The sequence below is a fragment of the Colletotrichum orchidophilum genome (genome assembly GCF_001831195.1).
Source record: "Colletotrichum orchidophilum strain IMI 309357 chromosome Unknown Scaffold_114.1, whole genome shotgun sequence".
In the NCBI taxonomy this organism is placed as follows: Eukaryota; Fungi; Ascomycota; class Sordariomycetes; order Glomerellales; family Glomerellaceae; genus Colletotrichum; species Colletotrichum orchidophilum.
Genome location: NW_019173070.1, coordinates 43,902 through 63,219, shown reverse-complemented (window position 1 = coordinate 63,219; position 19,318 = coordinate 43,902). Strand labels below are relative to the sequence as shown.

General features: G+C 54.6%; 5 protein-coding genes across 5 annotated transcripts; 1 reads left to right on the top strand and 4 right to left on the bottom strand.

Annotated features, from left to right (window-relative positions):
- Positions 1 to 91: 91 nt before the first annotated feature.
- CORC01_11003 (uncharacterized protein) lies at positions 92 to 897 on the top strand (the record flags this gene model as incomplete). The annotated part of the gene is made up of 2 exons (XM_022622630.1): positions 92 to 206; positions 308 to 897. 2 exons carry the CDS (start codon positions 92 to 94, stop codon positions 895 to 897), a joined length of 705 nt encoding a protein of 234 aa, XP_022470850.1.
- A 456-nt stretch (positions 898 to 1,353) lies between these two features.
- CORC01_11002 (uncharacterized protein) lies at positions 1,354 to 1,960 on the bottom strand (the record flags this gene model as incomplete). The annotated part of the gene is made up of 2 exons (XM_022622629.1): positions 1,354 to 1,785; positions 1,856 to 1,960. 2 exons carry the CDS (start codon positions 1,958 to 1,960, stop codon positions 1,354 to 1,356), a joined length of 537 nt encoding a protein of 178 aa, XP_022470849.1.
- A 2,620-nt stretch (positions 1,961 to 4,580) lies between these two features.
- On the bottom strand, positions 4,581 to 5,533 carry CORC01_11001 (DNA repair protein Dds20/Mei5; the record flags this gene model as incomplete). The annotated part of the gene is made up of 2 exons (XM_022622628.1): positions 4,581 to 4,673; positions 4,730 to 5,533. The coding sequence occupies 2 exons, from the start codon at positions 5,531 to 5,533 to the stop codon at positions 4,581 to 4,583; spliced, it is 897 nt and encodes a 298-aa protein (XP_022470848.1).
- An 853-nt stretch (positions 5,534 to 6,386) lies between these two features.
- On the bottom strand, positions 6,387 to 8,489 carry CORC01_11000 (MADS-box MEF2 type transcription factor; the record flags this gene model as incomplete). Its single annotated transcript, XM_022622627.1, has 3 exons — positions 6,387 to 8,153; positions 8,208 to 8,364; positions 8,434 to 8,489. The coding sequence occupies 3 exons, from the start codon at positions 8,487 to 8,489 to the stop codon at positions 6,387 to 6,389; spliced, it is 1,980 nt and encodes a 659-aa protein (XP_022470847.1).
- A 6,418-nt stretch (positions 8,490 to 14,907) lies between these two features.
- On the bottom strand, positions 14,908 to 18,624 carry CORC01_10999 (transcription initiation factor TFIID subunit 1; the record flags this gene model as incomplete). Its single annotated transcript, XM_022622626.1, has 1 exon — positions 14,908 to 18,624. The coding sequence occupies one exon, from the start codon at positions 18,622 to 18,624 to the stop codon at positions 14,908 to 14,910; it is 3,717 nt and encodes a 1,238-aa protein (XP_022470846.1).
- Between the last annotated feature and the right edge of the window lie 694 nt (positions 18,625 to 19,318).

Here is a 19,318-nt window from a genome sequence, read left to right as displayed (position 1 = left end):
TGTTCATAGGGGTGGCACACCAGAAGAAGCGGTTAGACGAAAGGCAGAGAGAGGGGGAGAGTGGGAAAGTTCCAGCGAAAGTCGCCGAAATATGTTACTGCACGGGGCCCAATCTCCTTCCCACGCGCTGGAGGCGGATCAGCACCAGCATCCGCAGGCGAGGCAGCTAAGGCGCAAACGAAAAGCTGAGTCCCAGGACAACGAACGTTTGTCCAAAAGGCTCAGTCTTCTAAATCTAGGCAAGTCGACAACCACACCAACCACACGAGAAGCTTCATGTCGTTTTTACGCTAACACCCATTTGCAGAGAAAAATGGCCAGAAGCTCTATGTGCCGGTGGAGGAGCCGACCCCGTCTTCAAGCACCCCAATCCCCGCAGACTCGTCAGCATCCACATCTCCCACCACCACCCGTCGCCGACGTCGTGATCGCGCATCGTACGTCGATGAAGAAGTGATGCAGCTCGACGACTCAAAGCACAAAGTCTACATCTACAACATTGACGACGAGCTATCTTCCTCCGAGAGCGAGCCCGACGAGGGCAAGCTGGTCTTCCTGCCGAATATTGAGAAGCACCTGCGCCAGACGCGCATTCCTCCGTCCATTTTCGCCAACGATGAGGGCCAGCTTGCAGGCATGCAGGTGGTTCTCTATAACGAGCCCGCGTCCTTGACGGTACCCCGTGAGCAGGACAGTGTTCGCAAGGCCATTGTCGAGTCACGCGCTCGTATGCGCGAAAGGCAGCGTCTTGAGCGCGAGGGCAGAGGCGCGCCGGTGCAGATGCCTCCGCCCTTCGTATCTCAGCAACCTGTAGACGCCATCATTCCGGACCCTCCAACCCCGACCGGGATGTCGGCACCTGTTGACTACGATTCCGACGCTATGGATATGGACTAGGAGAACCCTAAAGGCAAGTAATGTTTGTGTATTTTATTGACGGAACCAACGCCGTCACGGATGGGCACGTATTGGTGCAGGATCCCCGGGCACTTTCAGCCAGGTCAGCGAGGCGTTTTTCATTGGTATCATTTCGTTTCGTATCGGTAGAAGTTGCTACTTTGTACAATCAACAGCAATTGTTCGTAAAGCACCCTCGGCCGTCATCTATTGAGACATGCAGCCTCGATGAGTGAGACCTGATGCCATTGCGATGGAGAAGTCACGTCGTCTTGGTTCCCTTCTTTGCTTATATATCCGTCTTGATGACTTCCAGCCTCATCACGTCTTTGAACCGTCTCGACTCTCGTCTTTGGACCCATAATGTATCATCTCCCAACGCTTCAAAAACACCATAACGTCATCCCAATCACACGCAATTCCTGCCTCGACGACTCCCGCCTCACGAAATTCGCCTTACTGCGCCCTGTACGGGTACGGCTGTCCGGTGTGATTTGCCGCGACAGAGCCTTGCGGCGGGGTGACGCCGTACTCCTGTGACGGGTCGACCTTGCTGCCGCCGTCGGGCGGGGCGTACATGGGCGGCCGTGCCGAGTTGGGGTCGTAGGTCGGGGGCGGCATCCCCTGCATGCCGTAGTATCCGCCGCCCTGGGCCTGGGGGTGGGTGTTGTAGTACTCTGGACTATAGGTGTTGTACGTGGCCGCGGGCCAGGCATACCTGCTATCGACGCGGGCGAGCTGCGCGCGGCTGAAGAGCCAGCGGTGGTAGCCCAGGGGCAGGAGACCCTTTCTAAGGCGGCGTTTGCCGTGGGCGTAACCGATGATGAGGAAGGCGGCGAACAGGGTCGTCATGCCGAGGAAGACGGACCACTTTACGATGACGCCCGTCTATTTCAAGAATGTCAGATCCGGGGTGCTGGAGAGCTGCAACAGAGTAATGAGAGGCGGTAGAACCTACCCGACTGTACCACCATGGGATCGCCCGTCCATTCTGTATGACCCAGCCAGGAGGGAGGTCATTCGAGTTGACCACGGTCTGGCGAGCGCTCAAGTATGCGTCCATCTTGTGAGGTTGTGTGCGTGTGTGTGTGTGTGCGTGTACAGGACTCAGTCGCCCCTTTCTTTTCCCCCTCCCTTTTCCCTTCCAATCCAGTCCCCTCGGTACGAAGCAATGGTATTCCGCGATGAAGTCAAGCTTATTATCAGTTCGACCCAATCCTTGATGATAAATGTATTGGCCTAACGGTTATTGTGAAGGGCTGCAGATCAACTACGCCAACCAAAAAAAAAAATGAAAATGAAAATGAAAAAGACGTGGCAATCTTGGCAAAGAAACAGATCTGGACCACCGGGCAAGGGTAGCTATGTAGCTGCACTGGTAAAAAAGAGTGTTTCTGAGATATTGCCAAGACTTTGAGATGCTGCGGGTAGGAGATATATTTGAATCAGGAAAAGGTGATTGGAATAAGTAGAGTTGGAGGAAACTTGGACTACACAATAAGAAGGGAGGCCTACTGCTGCTCCAGCCAGCCCAGCCACTGATACAAGAAATGACACCCCGGGCTTGGATCGTCCGTCCGTCCCCCTGTTGCTCCCCAACCTTTTCCTGTTCTGTTCTCATTTGCTATTTGCTCGGACATGGGGGTGTGGTGCTGCTGCCGTGTCGGTCGGCCTGCCCTGCTGCCTGCTGCAGCATCTTTAACTCTGTTCTCCACGACGCATGGCTGGGCAGGGGGCGGACGGGTGCTGCAGACTTGCAGTGGAAGCGGGCAGGCGAGGTTTGAGAGGTTGGAGGAGGCACATTGGGCCAATGAGCTGCCAATGAGCTGCCAACCTGGTCACCTCACTTTGGTGCATGTGCCCCACACGCTAAGGGGGAGCTCTCTTTCGTTCGTTGGGGAGTCGAGCTGGGATTGCGGTCGTGCAATTCTGCGGCAGCGCTGAAGCACCAAAGCCGTTTCATCCACCTCGGGTCCCGAACGGTGACCACGACGGGGACCCATGGGGACGGGTGGCTTAGATGCCCCTCCAGCACCACCATCAAGGTACTGACACAGAGGGAGTGACAACAACGCCACAACAATGACAAGACACATTGCGAACACTAGACGACACACTCCGAGTACCTTACGATACACAGGACTCTGGATAACAAACACTCGCAAGTTGCCAGCCTCTGAGCGAACCCGCTATCAATACCACCTCACCTCAAAGTTGTCAGGGTCAGTTATCAGGACATGTCAACAATTGCTCAAAAAGGACAGGCTGCAACTTGGTGTAAATCGATGCACTCACTGTCCGAGGCCGCCTCTCTGCTCTCCCCGCTCTCTATCACAGTGTGCTCCGATATTCAGGCCATACCAGACCCGCAGCGGCTGCCGAGAGAGGGACTCTGAAATGCCTAATCCCACCGGCCGAACGCTGTGAGTTCATCGGAACTCGTCTTGCGCGTACGCCGCTGCATCCTCGTTCTCGGTTTTAGGCAACGATTGATTCCCTTTACCAGTACTTTTTCTCGTCGTCCTCCATCCTTGCCCTAACTCAGATATTCATACGCCAATTCTACAAAACAATGTCTATCTCGTAATAACACGTAATGCCACTCACAAAGACAAAAGGAGAGTAATGAATTGGCGTAAGTAGCCGACGTAACGACGTAAGCAACCAAGCAATACCCGCCGTTCTATCCAAACCTCGAAAATCTGCACTACGACACAACCCCCGTCCTCCAACAGAAACATCGGATCAATCGGCCTGCGTCAACCATAACTTTCGTCAGCCGGTCAAGGTTCAGCGAGGCGAGAACGAACAAGGTGTCTATGGATGGGCCCCGGATGCCGGCTCACTTACACCATCATCACTCACCCACCCACACACACACACACACACCTACACACGCATACACTCCAACACAAGAGATTCAACAGGTAATAACAGCTTACCCGGGTGTCGCGAAAACCAACACCCGGGCCCTCAGTAAGGCTTAGTTTAAAGAACAAGCGTAAAAATATGAAGCTTGATTATGAGGCCATGCCATGCATACGCAGAGGGTATACCCTTGTAGAAACATCATCCCACGTCTCATACCCTCAATCCTCTACAGCTTGCACACACCTCTCGCTTTCTAGCAAACGTGATGGAGAGAGAAACAAGCTTGCCGGCAAACAATCGCCGAAAGCACAGGCGACAAATCCCCCTCCCTTTTTTTTTTTTTTTTTTTAACCTGGTCTTTTCCATGTTCAGACCATTACCTGCATTAGGAAATATAGGGCTGCATGTCCACCATCGCCTTTCTCCCAACATGTGCTCGATTCCACTCGGCCGCCAAGCTTCGTTCTAGAGCCGGAACTCAATGGACCGCACAGAATCCCCCTCAGTAAGGCTTGAATGTGTGCAGAGGAAGACAAGAAAGGAAGAAGAAGCAAGAAGCTGCGTGTTACTGAAGCTGTGTGGAAGAAGGCTGATGAACGGGCAAACAGCCAGTGCCCTTGCCGTGTTCTCCATCGCCTCGCAGCCTCGGGCAATCCGAGATTTCAACTCAAGAAAACTCCCGAGTTGGTGAGCCAAAACGCTCGAGACTAGCTGCAGGCGTCACGTAGTCTGCGTGCCGTGATACTCAAATACGATGGGCATCTCCGGCTCCATGTCGTGGACAACGGCAAGCGAAAGCGTGCCCCGTTGGCTCACCCGTCCCTCCACCACCCGGTATCTTCATCGTAGCCAATAATATCAAAGTCGATGTTCATACTCTTGAGCATCGTCCCCATCGTGAACTCCTGTATTCAAGTCAGCATCCCTCCTCGTTCCAACCCATTAATACGAAAGAACGCACCTCATCCTCTTCCTCCTCAACTTCACCCTCGCCCTCATATTCTCCTCCGCCACCGCCCTCCCCACGACCCCGCCGCTCATCTCCCTCCTCCCACTCCTCACCCTGACGACGAACCTTCCCACAGGCCTCTCCCTCCATAAACCTGACCTCATCCTCCCTCTGAGCCCTCCTCCAGGCCCTCAACCCACCCATCCCCTCGACCCTCTCCCTGGATCCTTCAAAAACCTCCTCCGCCGCAATCCGGCTCGCCGCCCTCCACTTGCCAATCAACCCAACCAGCTCCTCGTCCGTCTCCCCCTCTCCCACGCCGCCGCCGCGGATCCGCCCAGCCTGCCGCAGAATCTCCTCCCGACCCTCCGCCTCCCTCTCACTCCTGCTACCACCACCACCACCACCGAGCCCAGCAACAGTTGCGCCTCCTTTCTTGAGACCGTAGGAAGCAGCCGTCATCCGCAGCAGCGAAGGCGAAGCCAAAGCGCCCGTCTGCGGAACTTGCGGTCGCGGTACGCTAAAGGGCCGGCGCGTAGGCGTACTCACGGCCTGTTTCGCGGATGGCGCCTTCCGAGTAGCCTTCCGTGGTGTCGACGCAGCGAGGCCACTCGCAGATGACAACGACGCTGTCGCCGCGGTGGCCGCTGCGGGTGCCGCTGCGGGTGCCGTAGTCTCACCTTCAGCCGCAGGATCTGCAGCGCCATCCTGGTCCGGGTCTTGGCCTCGGTCCCGCACCAAGGGCGATTTGAAAGGTTTCCGGAGCGTCTCGTTTGCCGCGTCGATACGTCGGCGTTTCGCCGCCGGCGTAAACATGGCCTTATTTGATGTTTTCTCCTTTCGCGATAAGCCCTACGGTTCTTAACTTTGCACTTGTCGCCGGTTGCTTATCCTAATGTGCATGCAGGTGGGGGAAAGAGCCGCATGTAACAGGTAGGGCTGCGTCGTTCTTGGTAGGTGTTGCTGGAGGCTTCTTAGGTTGATCATAGCTGCCCCGGTGAGGACCTGCAAGAAGACGTGCCCACGCGCCACTTTTCAATTTCCAGACTCGAAGGAAGTGCATTCAAAGTTCCCGACGAACAGCCAATGCCATGAGAATCAAAGCACATTCACAGCACGTCTCTACGGGCCGCGCCGCAAGACGGTCTCAAAGTCACTGCTGCCAAGATCTTGGCTCATCTGTAGTACTGTCTCAAGGTCTGGATGAACGCGCAAAAATTGCAGATCAACAACTCATTCCAACTATTCAGCCATTGCCTATAGTAATCTACAGAAAATTGCACCAAACGCCCCGAGATCCTCCACCTCTTCCTACAGGCCAGTTTTACATGCTTCCCATCATTTCACGTGTCCGTGTGCACATCAGTCTCCCAAAGCCGTTTCGGAGATGAAGAACAGTCCCCATCGATCCGAATGAAGAACGAAATTGAAGCAAAATCAAAAACTTGTCCGTGGCCGATGTTGCGCCTAGCAATGCAGCATAATCCTCCGCCAATACAGAGGTAAAGAAGAGAATGGAAACTAAATATCCTACGTGACGCTAATGCCTTGAAGTGGAAAGAAAGAGGTATCATAGAACCAGATGCACTCCATTAATGGTCTGAAGAAGGCCAGAATGCAGATGAATGGTACGGTACATATAAAGCGTCAAAATAGCAGATACTTGAATTCAAGAATCTACCCGAACTCTTTTGGGTTCGTTGCCGGCCTCAGGACCGTCGTGCGGACCATTGGCACTGATCTCAGGACTTTTGCGCTTCGTGGTCTGATTGTCGTCTCGCAAGAAACTGGGACCGGAGCCAACGACTGGGGTCGCGAAATTGAGTGGACTGGGCAGTGTGTTGCTGTCACTGCCGCCACGAGCATACCACTCCGGATAGAAGCTGCTCGGACTGGGCAGAAATTCGTTATTTAAGAATCGGGATGGAAGGGCGGAAACAGGGGTGTCAATGTTCATATTAGTGCTTTGTTGCAGGGGTGGGCGAGCAAACGGGTTTGGCGGGCCCGTGGCGCCAGCTGAGAGGAGCGTTTGGGCCGACGGGGATGGCGGCGGCAGAACCATGCCGGAAGAATGCGAGTCGGATGCATGGCGCCGAGTCGTCTGGGATGTCGTGTCTGTCGAGTTGCGAGGAGAGTTTGACTCGGCAGTTGCGCTGCCGCCATCTGAAGGTTCGTCGGGAATCTCCACCCTCAAACGGGGACGCGCACCACCTCCAAGCTTCATGCTATTGGCGCGAGATGGTGTAGTAAATGTTGTCTCTGGGATTGAAGAAATGGAGATGTTGCGAGTCTTGTTTAAAGATTGAGTGCTGGCGCGTGGAGGCATGGGCGGAGAAGTCGTGGAACCATTGGTCCGAGATACTGCACCAACATCAACTGACTGAGAGCGGTTACCCTCAATCTTGATGTTGCTCTGATCAAGGAACGGCGGCCGATTAGGCTCTGGCTTTATGACATTCTGCTCAGAGGCGAATGAAGCTAAATGTTGAGACAGAATGGAGCGGTTCTCGTCAATGGGAGTAAAGATACTGTGCTGCTTACGCTGCGGAAGCTTCTTGATCGCGCTGTCAGTGTTCAGGAGAGGCGGCTGAGGCCTTTGCGGCAGCTCTGATCGCGGTTCCATCGGCGCCGGCATTGCCGTCTCTTCAGACTGCGGCGGCGAAGGCTGAGGCTGTTGCTGCTGCTGAGACTGCGGTGGTTGCTGTTGCTGGGGTTGAGGCGACGAATGCGGCTGCTGCTGCTGCTGCTGAGGCTCAAGTTGCTGTGGCTGTGGCGGCGGGGGTGAGATCTGAGGCGGTTGCGGCGGCAGTTGCTGAGTGGAAGGCTGTGGCGGAGACGGCGAGATCCGAGAAACCTGGGGCCCAGGTCCTTGCTGGCCCTGCTGTTGCGGATAATTGGGTGGCATGGAACGGCGCTGATCTTCCATATGCTGTTGCATGTGCGGGGGGTGATGATTGGGCGCGTACGAGGGGTACTGAGGACCATGTTGCTGATACTGCTGGGGAAGTCCGTGAGGCATGTTTGGCGGCATATTGGGCTGGTTCTGAGGATTATAGATGGCGGGGCTGGGCATGTAGGCAAATCCGTTGACGGGAGGCTGCTGAGGTCCGGGAGGGCCTACAGGTTGAGGGCCCATGTTCGGTCCCATCCGGCGGATATCCTGTCGGGAACCAGGCCGCGATCCCATTCCAGGCTGCGGTGTATGGCCGCGTTGCACGGGATGACCGGGATGTTGCGGGAAAGGCATGCCATTAGGGATTGGAGGTGAAGCTGAGGGAGTGTGGTGTCGCATATGGGGGAAAGGCGCTTGTCCTTGAAATTGAGGCGGAATCATGTGGGAGTCCTGTGGAGGCGTGCCTTCGGGATCCTCATCTTCGTCCTCGTCGTTGCCACCGTTGAAGTCTGAAGGGCCCTTATGTTCATTCGGGCCGCCGTGCTATCCCAGGGTTAGCTTCCGGATTTGGGCCTTGGAAGGAACGGAGGAGCTCACGTATGTGTATCTGGTGATCATCTCCCGCATGTCCGTGGATGAATATTCATACAGCTTCTTGTTGCTGCCGAAGATGAAGACGGCGACGTCCACGGAGCATAGCACGGAAAGCTCATGTGCCTTCTTGAACAAACCGCCTTTTCTCTTCAGAAACGTACTTTACGCGACGCGACAGTCAGCAAAGCCCTTATATGAAGCGCGAGGTACACTCAAGGTGTGAGCTTACACAGAGCGGTTCCTGTCATCCTTGATGGCCTTGATCTCAATCTTTCGGCGTCCCATTTTGAATCAGATGCTCCGGCGGGCTGTCGACGGGTATGAGGCAGCGAAGCGCGTTGGACAGAGACGAAAAGGTTGTCGAGGCGAGCGACTTCGTTGCCGATTGGCGATGTCGCGGCGGGGGCGGCGGCAGCGGCGTCTTCGAGGTCTCAGCCGTTGCAGTCGCGGTGTAGCGTCAACTGAACCTGGGAGAGAGGGTAAGAGTCTCGAGGAGGCGAGAGACTGGTAGAAGCTCGAAAGGTAGAGGGATTCGAGCTGAGCTGTATATTCCTGGTCGCAGCAACAAGCTTGGCTGGTCAAGGAAGCGTGGTGGAAACAAAAGTTCGGCCGGGGAGGGCTGATCGCTTTTATCTAAATGGCCTGGCTCGTGGGCTGTCGTTCCAGACTGGTGATGGGTCAGTCAAAAAGGCAAGACAAGGCAGCGCATCCCGGGAGCAACGATATATGATAAGCGGTGCAGGCAAATGCTGTCGGAGCAGGGGGAGAGGCAGAAGAAGACGACGACGCATCAAGAACGTACATTGATCCCATTACAAGTGCAGATGCGACAGGTCTGGGATGGACAGGCGATGTGAGGTGCAGGTCGATGGGGCTGAATCTGGCGTGGATGATTCTAATAATAGACGCGATCGTGTTCACTTTCTGGGTGCGGGAAGGCAGGACTGTTGAAGGAGGGAAGGGGGAAAAAAGAATCGGAGTGGGTGGTGGAGGGGGAAGCAACGGTATTAGGTGCAGCAGCGGTACAGTAAGGTAGGTAAGATGTAAGGTAGTAGCAGCAGCAAGGCAAGGCAAGCCAGCGACAAGAGTATGAGTGTGTAGCAGCAAGCAAATGAGTGGGAGCACTTCCGCCCAGTGAGGTTGCGGCAAAGAAAATAGGTGGAAATCGGGGAGCGGGAGCAGCAGTGCGGCAGCGCAAGCAGCATCAGCAGCAGCAACAGCAGCAGCAGCAAGCCAGCAGCTTGGAGACGGGAGGGAAAAAACGAGGACGGGGGGGATGACAAGGGATAGGGTCGGTGGACGAGCGAATCCTGGGCCGTGGACGCGGACTGGAGTCACTGGGACTGGGCGAGGAAGAAATAAAAGAGGGACTGGACGAGAGAGGGAAGAAAAAAAAAGGTACGGATAGATGAGGAGGAAAATGGGGCGGGGGGTCCGGCCTACTCTGAGGTGCTGACTGCTGATTGCTCCCGTCTGCCGCGTCCAGAAGCAGAAGGCAGACGGCGACGGCGGCGGGCCAGCGGGCCTCGTCTTCTGGCTGCAGGCCTTGCCAGTTTGCAGTTGGATGTGAGTGGACCACCTTGGGCTCACACTGCACACCTCTCCTGAGTCTCGGGCACCCTAGGCACTTACTAGGTCCTGCTCTCACCTCACTTGCGCCGTAGCACCTCACCCGCGTCCTCACCACCACCGACGAGGCAAGGTCGCGAGGACTCTTGGTGCGTGCGTTCTTATGACTGGGGGTCCTGGTGGCCGTTGCGGACGCTCGTGAAACAACAATCTGAGGAGGCAGGGAATGAGGTCAGGAGCTGAGACTGGTTGCCAGCACTGTGTGGCACCCGCCAAACTCGGTGATTCAACGCCGTGCCGAAACGCAATCTCCACCATCACTTTACGCACTGTCTCAGGGTCCGGTGGGTCCCACATGTACTAGCCCCAGCCAAGTAAGGTACCGGCCCCAACCTCGACGGCTCTGCCGCTAGTGAGACATTGCAGACAGGATACATGTGGCAGGTGTCGTCAAGACATCTGACGTCTAGCCGACGTGAGGCGCGTGCAGCCTGCGGCTTTACAACTGCGGATACTGCGAGATTGATTCCGGCGACAATACCTACGTCTCTTTCTTCCGCATTGCTTTGCTCGTTGCGTGAAGAGACTAATACCAGACCAAGACCAGAAGATCGAGGCCCCAAGACCACCTCTAGCGGAGAGCATTGACGTTCCGCAAGCCTTGACCTGGACACTTCGAGTGGACTTGACATGTGCCGAAACGCAGCACCAGACTCGTCCACCCTGGACCTTGCTCATATCCCAATCACATCACCAACATCGCCGTCCATCCCTCGCCTAGCCGGTACCAACGGCTTACTCTGCGCATCCTGAGCAGAAGCGTACCTAGCGCCGTAGGGCCACAAGGTAGGGATGGAGGCCGTCATCACCAGCTAAGCAAACAACGTGCCCAGGCCGCATACTGATTGAACCTCTCCTCCCCACCACAACCGGCCGCGCCGCCGTCGCCGCCGGCGCAGGAACGCAGCAACGCAGGAACGAACACTTGCATTCAGGCACAACCGGTGGGACGCGGCGGACAGGCACAGGAGAAGCTGCGGTGCTTTGCTGCTCAGCACAGACCGCGGCCCTCCTCCCCTCAATGGACTCAAGGGACCGGACTGGGACTCGAAGGACCACAAGGACGGGAAACCAATCTGCCATCCATTCTCCATTGTATCGAAACCGACCCGGTCCTCCCGATATCATGTCCGGCATCAGTACCATACTTTAGGTTGGACAATTGAGTTTGAGGGGAGCCTTGGCGTCCGACGGGTCCTGCGTTTCTACGCTTCTGTTATGAATCCGTATCTGCCCCCTTTTCCATCTTTCACCTCTCGGCCCCTCGCCCTTTGTCAGAGTATGATTCCCCTTCCCTTCCTCTAGCCGACGACAAAGCGAGGCCATCGCCAAACGGACACTTTTCAAGGTCCCAATCACCACCTCAACCATGCAAAGTGCCGAGCTATCCTAAACCCCCCCCACCCCCCCCTGCCGTGGAGCGGACCATGTTCCCGCATCTGAAGTGATTAGGAGGGGGTTTACTTACCATCTCCTCGGCGGATCACTCCGCCGACTGCACAAGGCTCCGAACGCAAACCTACGTACCATCCCAGGATGCGGCGATCCCGCCGAAGGTGCATGTCTGTACAGCTGCCAAACCGGCCAGGGCCATTTTGACAACGTCCGTCCGCTCCCACGGTTCTCAGCTGCAGATCTCGCTTCACACGCATCTGCTTCCCCCCCCCCCCTTTCGCCTATATCCCGCGCCTGTGTGACGAACCTAGTCGCCCATCATCTCGAATTAGATCAGGTCCCCACTATCGACGATACCCCGCGTCCATTATTACAATCTTCCCAGTGGGTGCACTGGGACATGTCAAAGCCCTTCTGCCCAGAACGCCTAGAGATGGTGTCTCTGTCTCGGACGTTCGAGAAACACCAAACTCCCCCACTTCTGTTGGGCATCTCAAGCTTGAACCATTGTCTTTGGCTGACGAGCTTCGCGGCTACGAGACCAGAGACGAAGGGGGGGGGGGCTTTGTTTTGGAATCACAGATAGGTAATCCAGAATAGCGCTCTTGCCAAGGGCTCCGTGTCTCCAAAAAACAACGAGATTGGAATCCACGGTATGTTATCTCCTCGTCCAGACAAGTCTGCTACCGATCTTGTGTAACTCCGAGTGAAGAAGACGACCCAAGAAAGAGACCAAGTGACCACTTGGAAACCCACCCTTCCCTTTCCTTCCTCAATCTCCTCCTGCGCGCCTACAATCTGGCGCTTTTGCGATAGACATCATCCAGATTTCCCGAATTAGCAACTTCCTCTCCCGTCGGGTCATTGATACGTGCCAGTAACCCTTGTCAGATGTGCCGTCTCGTCACAAAAGGTTGGTTCGTCCAATTCGTCTTGAGAAAGATTTCAAGCTAGAGCAAGGTAGAGCCGATAACCGCTGTCGTCGCATATTCGCAAATAAGGTCTCCGTCCCATCATCAACCGGCAACACGCCAACCCACGTTTTTCTTTCTTTCTTGCAAATCGAAATAACCGCATCATTAAGTTAAGCGCCGGCTGGTCCTCAATGAGCATGACGCTAGTCGAACACCTCGGAGCCGGGTTGGGTTGGGCAGAACGAACGAGAATGCTTGACTTCACCTCTACTTCCAACCCACCCCCGGTCTGGTTGGAGTTCCATCGCTGATCTGAACCTGCCGGGTCTGGAGCGCAAAAGAGCCTCTGGCTTCCTCAGGTAATCACCCATGTATCTCATCCATCCACCCATCCACACACATCACTTCTCTCTCTGTCTTGGTTGTGACGGTGTGAGGTCGACACGCATGTTTCTTCGAGGCTAGCAACAGAGCGAAGCGTGCATGCGTGTTCCTGGGTGCAAATCCCAAGCCGATTGGCCCAACGCACCCCTATGATCCAAGAAGCCCTATGCAGGTTGGTGGTGCAGCGTACCTCCCTCCCCCCCCTTCTTTGGAAGTCGTTCAAACATCCTTGTGTTCTAAAAATAAATCTATTTTTAGCAGCTTGGCGTGCATATGCTCACTTCTTGCTCCGCAGCCACGCGACTGACCCCCTCGGTGGCCCCCCCAGAGGCCTTTGGGGTTTCCAAACGACCACACATGTGGAACGCACGCACCACCGCAACTCGGGAGCCAATTATCCATCTCCCCCTTGCCCTTCCTTGATTACCCGTATCTACCTACCTACCTCACCTTGCTTTGAGGTGTACGAAGTAATTACAAGCTGCTTTTGGTGGGTAAAACTTCCATGTCCCAGCTCTTTCATGTCTTTTCATTGTTTTTCGCGCCGCAAACTAGGCTGGGGTTTGGAGAGTCTGCTCTCACACAACTTGGCATCTTCCCTCTTCGCCCTGTAGAGCCACAACCACCATCACCACCAACCACATGTTCATTGCAGCTATCCAGCCATCCCATCCAATCCACTTCTTCTCATCTGACTTTGTCCCCCCCCCCCCCCTTCCTCCGACTTCTCCTCTCTCCTCACCTGCCTCAAACGGAGTCAGTCACTAAAACCTTGCACGAATGGGGGGTCACCTTTGGTCGAAAGGCAAAGCAACGTCAAGCTGACAAGCGGGACAACAAACCCTTGGAAACACGGCGTCTCACTCCTCTGCATTCCACTTCCACGCTTCATGGGTTTGGGCGTCTAAATGGCCTTTGTTGGCCTATTATTCCCGTCCAACCCATCGTCGTCCCTTTGAGGTCTCCTCTCGAGGTTGTCTTCCCTCCCCTTCTCATTTAGCCCGGTCAACATCCGTGTTTTGCCCGATTCGCCAATCTGGTAGAGATGACGCGCGACGAGAATTCTACCATCAGACACAATGACACACAACCTCCTTCCCCACCCCTGCTTCTACCCATAAAAGTTCCTCCCGTCTCTCCCATCCATGCTCATCTTGCCGCATCTGGTCTCTCGGCAGACTACCTATAGGCTACTTACTCTTCCCTCCATGTAATTATCGGCCCATGCTAGCCTTTCCAAGAGCCTCCTCGACCGCATTCACTTAACCGCCCACACCGGCTGGCTACCCCGAGTGTGATGTGCAATGTTCAAGCGGGGGGTCTCCAAACTCGGTAAGCTGGACCTGCACACATCACTGCAGAGCTACGACGCATACTTCTGGGGAAAGTCGTCACTTGTTGAACTGAGTTCGATTGTAATTAGCTGCCCACGCTTCGCGGCTGTAGCTAAACTTAACAACACCAGACGCCGTGCCGATGCATCATTACATGCTTGCTTAACCGCTTGCCAAACCCCCCTTTCGGCCTTGTTTGCCCCATTTGCCGCGAGAGCAGTTCATTATCTGCCGTCCAGTGACAATGTTGATCAACCCATTCCAAATCCCAAGCTCGAGGCTCACGTCCCAAATTTTGTCATAGTCCGTACACACACCCACCCTTTCCCTGATTGTCGAATGCATGGTTCCAATTTTAGGATTGTTCGGTCCGACCTCTTGTATGAGATTCTCTGGTCCAGACGCTCACAACTACCCCAGTGTTCTTCAACATGAACACCAGCCTATTGACTGTGCCTGAACCCCTTGCGTGAATCGCTTGGCAAAGCCCTATTGTTAGCAACCGGGGACGGTTGCGAGTGGGGATCTTCCCCATTCTGGAACGTTCGTCGGTAATTAAGCGACCAGCTGCAGGAGTTGCTGTTGATTAATTGGTGATTGCCGGAAACAGCTACCGGCCGTTCGGTTCAGAGGTTGTCGTCTCAACCGTATTTTCATGTGCCGCGCAGCAACGTCTGGTAAGTCGTAGCCACTGGCAGCTGCCAGATTTCCGCCGTCCGGACTCAAGTCGTCTCGAATCATTCATTGCCCAGGAGAACCGGCTCCGGCAGCTGGGGCATTGTAGGTACCGAACCCGCCATGCTCTGCGATGCCGTTGTCGGTCTTCATTGTACCGTTGAGCATAGGACAAAGCCTTTGCGAGGGTTAGTAAGCGTGTGTATGTGGAAAAGAAGGCGGGTTGTATGGGTGAGAGAGAGAAAGAGAGAGAGAGAGAGAGAGAGAGAGAGAGAGCAAGTTGAAAAAGTGATGAGGGGAAATAGTAGAAGTAACCCAAAGGAAGCAACAGAGAGTGAAGATGGCCAAGGGAGCATTCGAACTACGAGATGCTTATATGACCCTGGTGTTCACGATGCTGTTGTACCAGTATGGCTTGGAAGTGTACTTATTGTACTTGAACTTCTTTGCTCTCGGCTTTGGAGGTTGTTTTGGCTGTCCCTTGGACGCCGCTGGCCTATTAGCCTTTTCTTTTGAGAGGTCGCGACTCTGGTGCTTTCGAGTCTCGTCGCCTCTTCGTTTTGGCGGGGCTGCTTTCCACCGGCGCGCCCTCAATAGGAGCTCCCGCTTGAGAACCCACCGATTGTTCCCCCCACGTCTGAACATGCTCCGGAGATCTGAAATTGGACGGGGAGGTAGAAGGAAGGTACAGGGGGCAATACTTTTTGTTTGTTTTGATGTGTCCGACTTGTCCACAATTGGCACACTTTCGCGTTGTACCAGTAGCAGCTCGGTCTGCTTCGGGGGACCCAGCGTCGAGTCCACTCTTGGAACGATGGAGTCCTTTTTGTTGCTCTCGTCCGATGCGTCGCTGCTTATTTCGGTTGAGTCGTTCAAGCTCTTTATCAATCCTGCTAGGTGGTCAATCAAGTGTTCAGCATCTACTGAAGGATAATGCGTACTCAACCAGGCGACGGCGATCGTCATCTGCGACTCCAGTCGGTCGTCCTTCGTAGATACTAAACACGAGATTATGTGAGCAGGGAGCGCATGAAAGTTGAATATTAGACCTGAAAAGGGGTCGGGAGGGGGGAAACGTGGTGGAAGTTCGTACTTGAAATCCTCCAACTCCAACTCCTTCTTTCTCTTGATATAACGGTCTATAATCACAGGGTCTTCAAGGACGATGACCTTTTGCTCGACAACACCTTGGTCATTGAGAACTTCTCGAGTGATCTTGAGTTTCTTTCGCTGATTTCGGCTGGTTGATGTCGTCAGGCCAGTAATTTGACTCATTCCTTCGTCGGCATGGGCAGGGGTCTGGGCTCGTTGGGGGTTGAATCGGTCGTCTTCGTCCGGTGGCAGAGGGACTACAAGGTCGTCGTCCTTCTGTGTGCCATCCTCCAAGCTGTCTTTCTGCTTGTCCCAAATCTCACGAATGCCTTTTCTGTACATGGCTTCTTGCTCCTTGACGTTGTAAGCGTGGCCGTTATTCGCCTTGCGCTGCGCATCAGGATGAGCTGCCATGGCGTCAGCCGCGGTGGTGTGGGATCCACCTTTTTGGACAGTCTCGATGTAGCCGCCCTTCATGGAGGTTCTGATAAAACTGAACCCAAGTCCATGGCCTGTCGGGTCGCCTTGTCCGTGGAGCTTGAGCATGGCCTTGCCAGCGCATGCATCGATGAAGGCCTTGCTGGTTTTCCACGGCGCCATCTTGTCTGCCAATTTTTCTTCGTTCTTCTCGGCGGCCTTCTTGCTACCTTTGGCAGTGCCTGCGCCCGTGCGATCGTCGTCATCTTCTTCGGCAACCTCTTCGTTTTCATCCTCCAGATTGACATTGTTAGGGTCGAAGCCAGCATCTTCAAGCATCTGCATACCCAGCTGCATGCCATCGATCAAGCAGACGTCCTCAGGTTTGATCATAGCACGTATTGAGTTCTCATCCATAAGAGTCTCTCCGTTTCTCAGGCCCCAAAGTCCTTTCTCAACTTTGGCGTAGGAGAGGAACTCCTTAAGTTTTTGCCGGTTTTGAGCGTCTGTAGACTCGGCAATATGCTTCGTCACCTCTGACAAGTTTACCAAGTTCTGCTGGTTCCTCCTCATCATGCGGTACGAAATCATCTTGATTCTATTTTTCGAGGCATTTGTGACCTTTCTAGAGTGAGGGCCGGGAACCTCAACACTAGGAAAAGTCTGGCCAACGACGTAAAGATGATCAATCTTGTGCAGGTACCAGTTGGCTCCATCGACACCCGTTGAGCTGCGGACACAGAGGAAGTCGGTGGACCGAGGCTTGTGCTTAAAGATAGGCGCCCGGTACATCTGGTTGTGCAAAGTAGGCATTGTTTGTCCAACTTCGACCTCACCGAATATGGCGAAAGGCGATCTGTCTTCCGGCAAGAGGACATGCGATTCACCAATCTCCATCTTTGGTGGCGCCTCTTCGTCGTCAACCTTCTTTTTGCGATAATAATTAATGACACGGTTTCCCATGCCAAAGTTGGAGAGGACGGGTGGCGTTCGTTCACAGTACTCGAAGAGCACAGCCGTTGAGTTGTCCGTGATGCCCAAGTCCTTGGTGGTTTTGAAGACTTCATGTGCTTTCCCCTTCATGGTCTTACGCTTGTGAAAACCCAGCTTGCTGAACCTGATCGTCTGACGCTCATGCTTTCCAAATTTGAAATGAGGCCGGTGGAACCCATCGCGGCGAATGTCCAGCTTCACCTTGTAGAATGGCCAAGCCAGCTTGAGAGCAGGCATACTGTGCTCGACGGCAAGGTTACCCAGAGTTGCTCTGACCTTGTGTTGGTGATTCTCCTTTAGTGCCTCGTATGCATCATCGTTGGACATGTTGAAGCGAGAAGATAAGTCGGGTCTCAAATGACCGTTTGCCATGCGCGTCATTTTTTGCTCCACACGTTGACGCTTGGGACCGCGCTGCGATTCGCCTTCTTCCAAGAGAAGATATGGGTCGTTCAGATCGAGAATAACACGCTTTGAGGCACGCTTTGTGACATCCTCGAACGAGTCGAACGAGGGTGCTGTGAATCGAGGTATCTCGGGCAGGCCCTTCGGCGGTGGAGGACGCACCTTCTTCTTTGGAGGCGGTTTTGGCTCTTCATCTTCGAGGAATTCAGCCTCCCAGTCAAAGTCAAACGCGTCTTCATGAGCACGCTTGACAGAAGCGGCAGCGGCTGCCTCAACTGCAGCCTCTTTTGCTTGTTGATCGTTGAAGTCTTGCTCAGCCTGCTCAATGCGGATGGACCAGTCATCGCACACCATCTCAATGTCTTGCAACGTAAACCCTGCCACTGCTTCCGAATCGGAGTCTTGCTCGAAGTTGAATTCTTCCGCTTCGGCTTCGTCGGAAGACTCCTGCGGAGCACAGGGAACGAGTCCTCTGGAGGAGTCGTCGATGCGTCTCTGCTTACGAGTCACAGTCGCGGGTCCAGGGATGCGGAAAAGCTTCTCTTGGTCGGCGGCGAGATCCAGAGTGAGCTTGGAGAAAATGAGCGTCTTTGGCTTCTTCGTAGGCTTCTTCTCGATCCATCGGGCCTTCTTGGGAGGCAAGAGTTCGTTCCATTTTAGAGTTACACCCTTCTGCCAAGTTGGCCAGGCTTGCTTGACCAGATCTTCAGCAGTCTCAGCCGGAGCAGGAATCTCGGGATCTTGGTTGGCAGCTTCGTAGCCAGGTTCGGGATCGAAGTTGATGTCTCGGTACTGTGATGGATCGGCGTCGTCGGGGTCGTGAACGTGAGGAGCTGGTGATGGCGGACCAGGGACTTCGATCGGGGAGGAAGGTCCATCGCCAAACAAATCGTCGGTGTCGTTACTCGTACCGCCGTCGTCAGTCAGACCTGGAACGGACAATGAAGTGGCAACGTTGCCCTCCTCCTCGTCCGGAAGATCGTCGTCGCTAATGTCCTCGAAGTCTTGGGCATCGTCGGCCTTCCCAGACTGGTCGAAAGGTGTGTCATCAATAGTGATGCCTAAATCCTCTCCATCACGAATTTTCGCGAGAGTCCGCTCGATTTGCTCGTCATCCTGAGCATCCTGCGCCTTCTGCGCTTCCTCACTGCGAGGAAGGGATTTGGGGGTGTCGGCGCTCATGTTGTTGATGCTTGCACAAATATCCACCCTCTGGCACCTCCGATATTGTGCGCCGACCTGTTTCAGTTCTATACCATGCCTCGCGTTGTCTTTTCCGATGCGTCGAGATCTGCGTTCGTTCGTTCGGAGCTCGTGAAGTCGATGGGGCGACGCGTCGGTCCGCTCTGGGGAAGCAGGAGGGAAAGTTCACGTAGAGCCGCAGAAATTTGGGTGACTCAGGTGCGATTTCTGCAGGGATGCCTGAGGCGCCAATTGTCAGCCAATTACTTTGTCTCAAGGAAGGCAGCTATTGCCAGTGGCCTGTGCCTGCCCGTTCTACCCCAGTCGAGGCCATCGGTAATGGGGCTTGTTTCTGTTGCATCATACCTAAATTCGACAGCGACGGAGGGAAGTCTTGCCTTCCTTGCACGAAATTGAAATCCAGGCGCTTTTGTGGATGATTCGGTGAAGAAGAGAAAGGGAAGTTTTGCGCTTGGGTGACGATGTAGCTAAGTGTGCTTGCTGTAGTGAAGTGTGATGATGATGGACGTGAAAATAAATGGTGTGCAAAGGCAAGCAGCTGTTCGCCCTGGATAGAGTGATGGGGAGGTTGAGGTGGAAAGGAGGAAGTCTGCCTAAAAGTAGAAAAGGTACCTGGTTGAGGACGAAGTGAGGGTGGTGATAGCGGATGGGAGGAACGAGAAGAGTGGGCCAC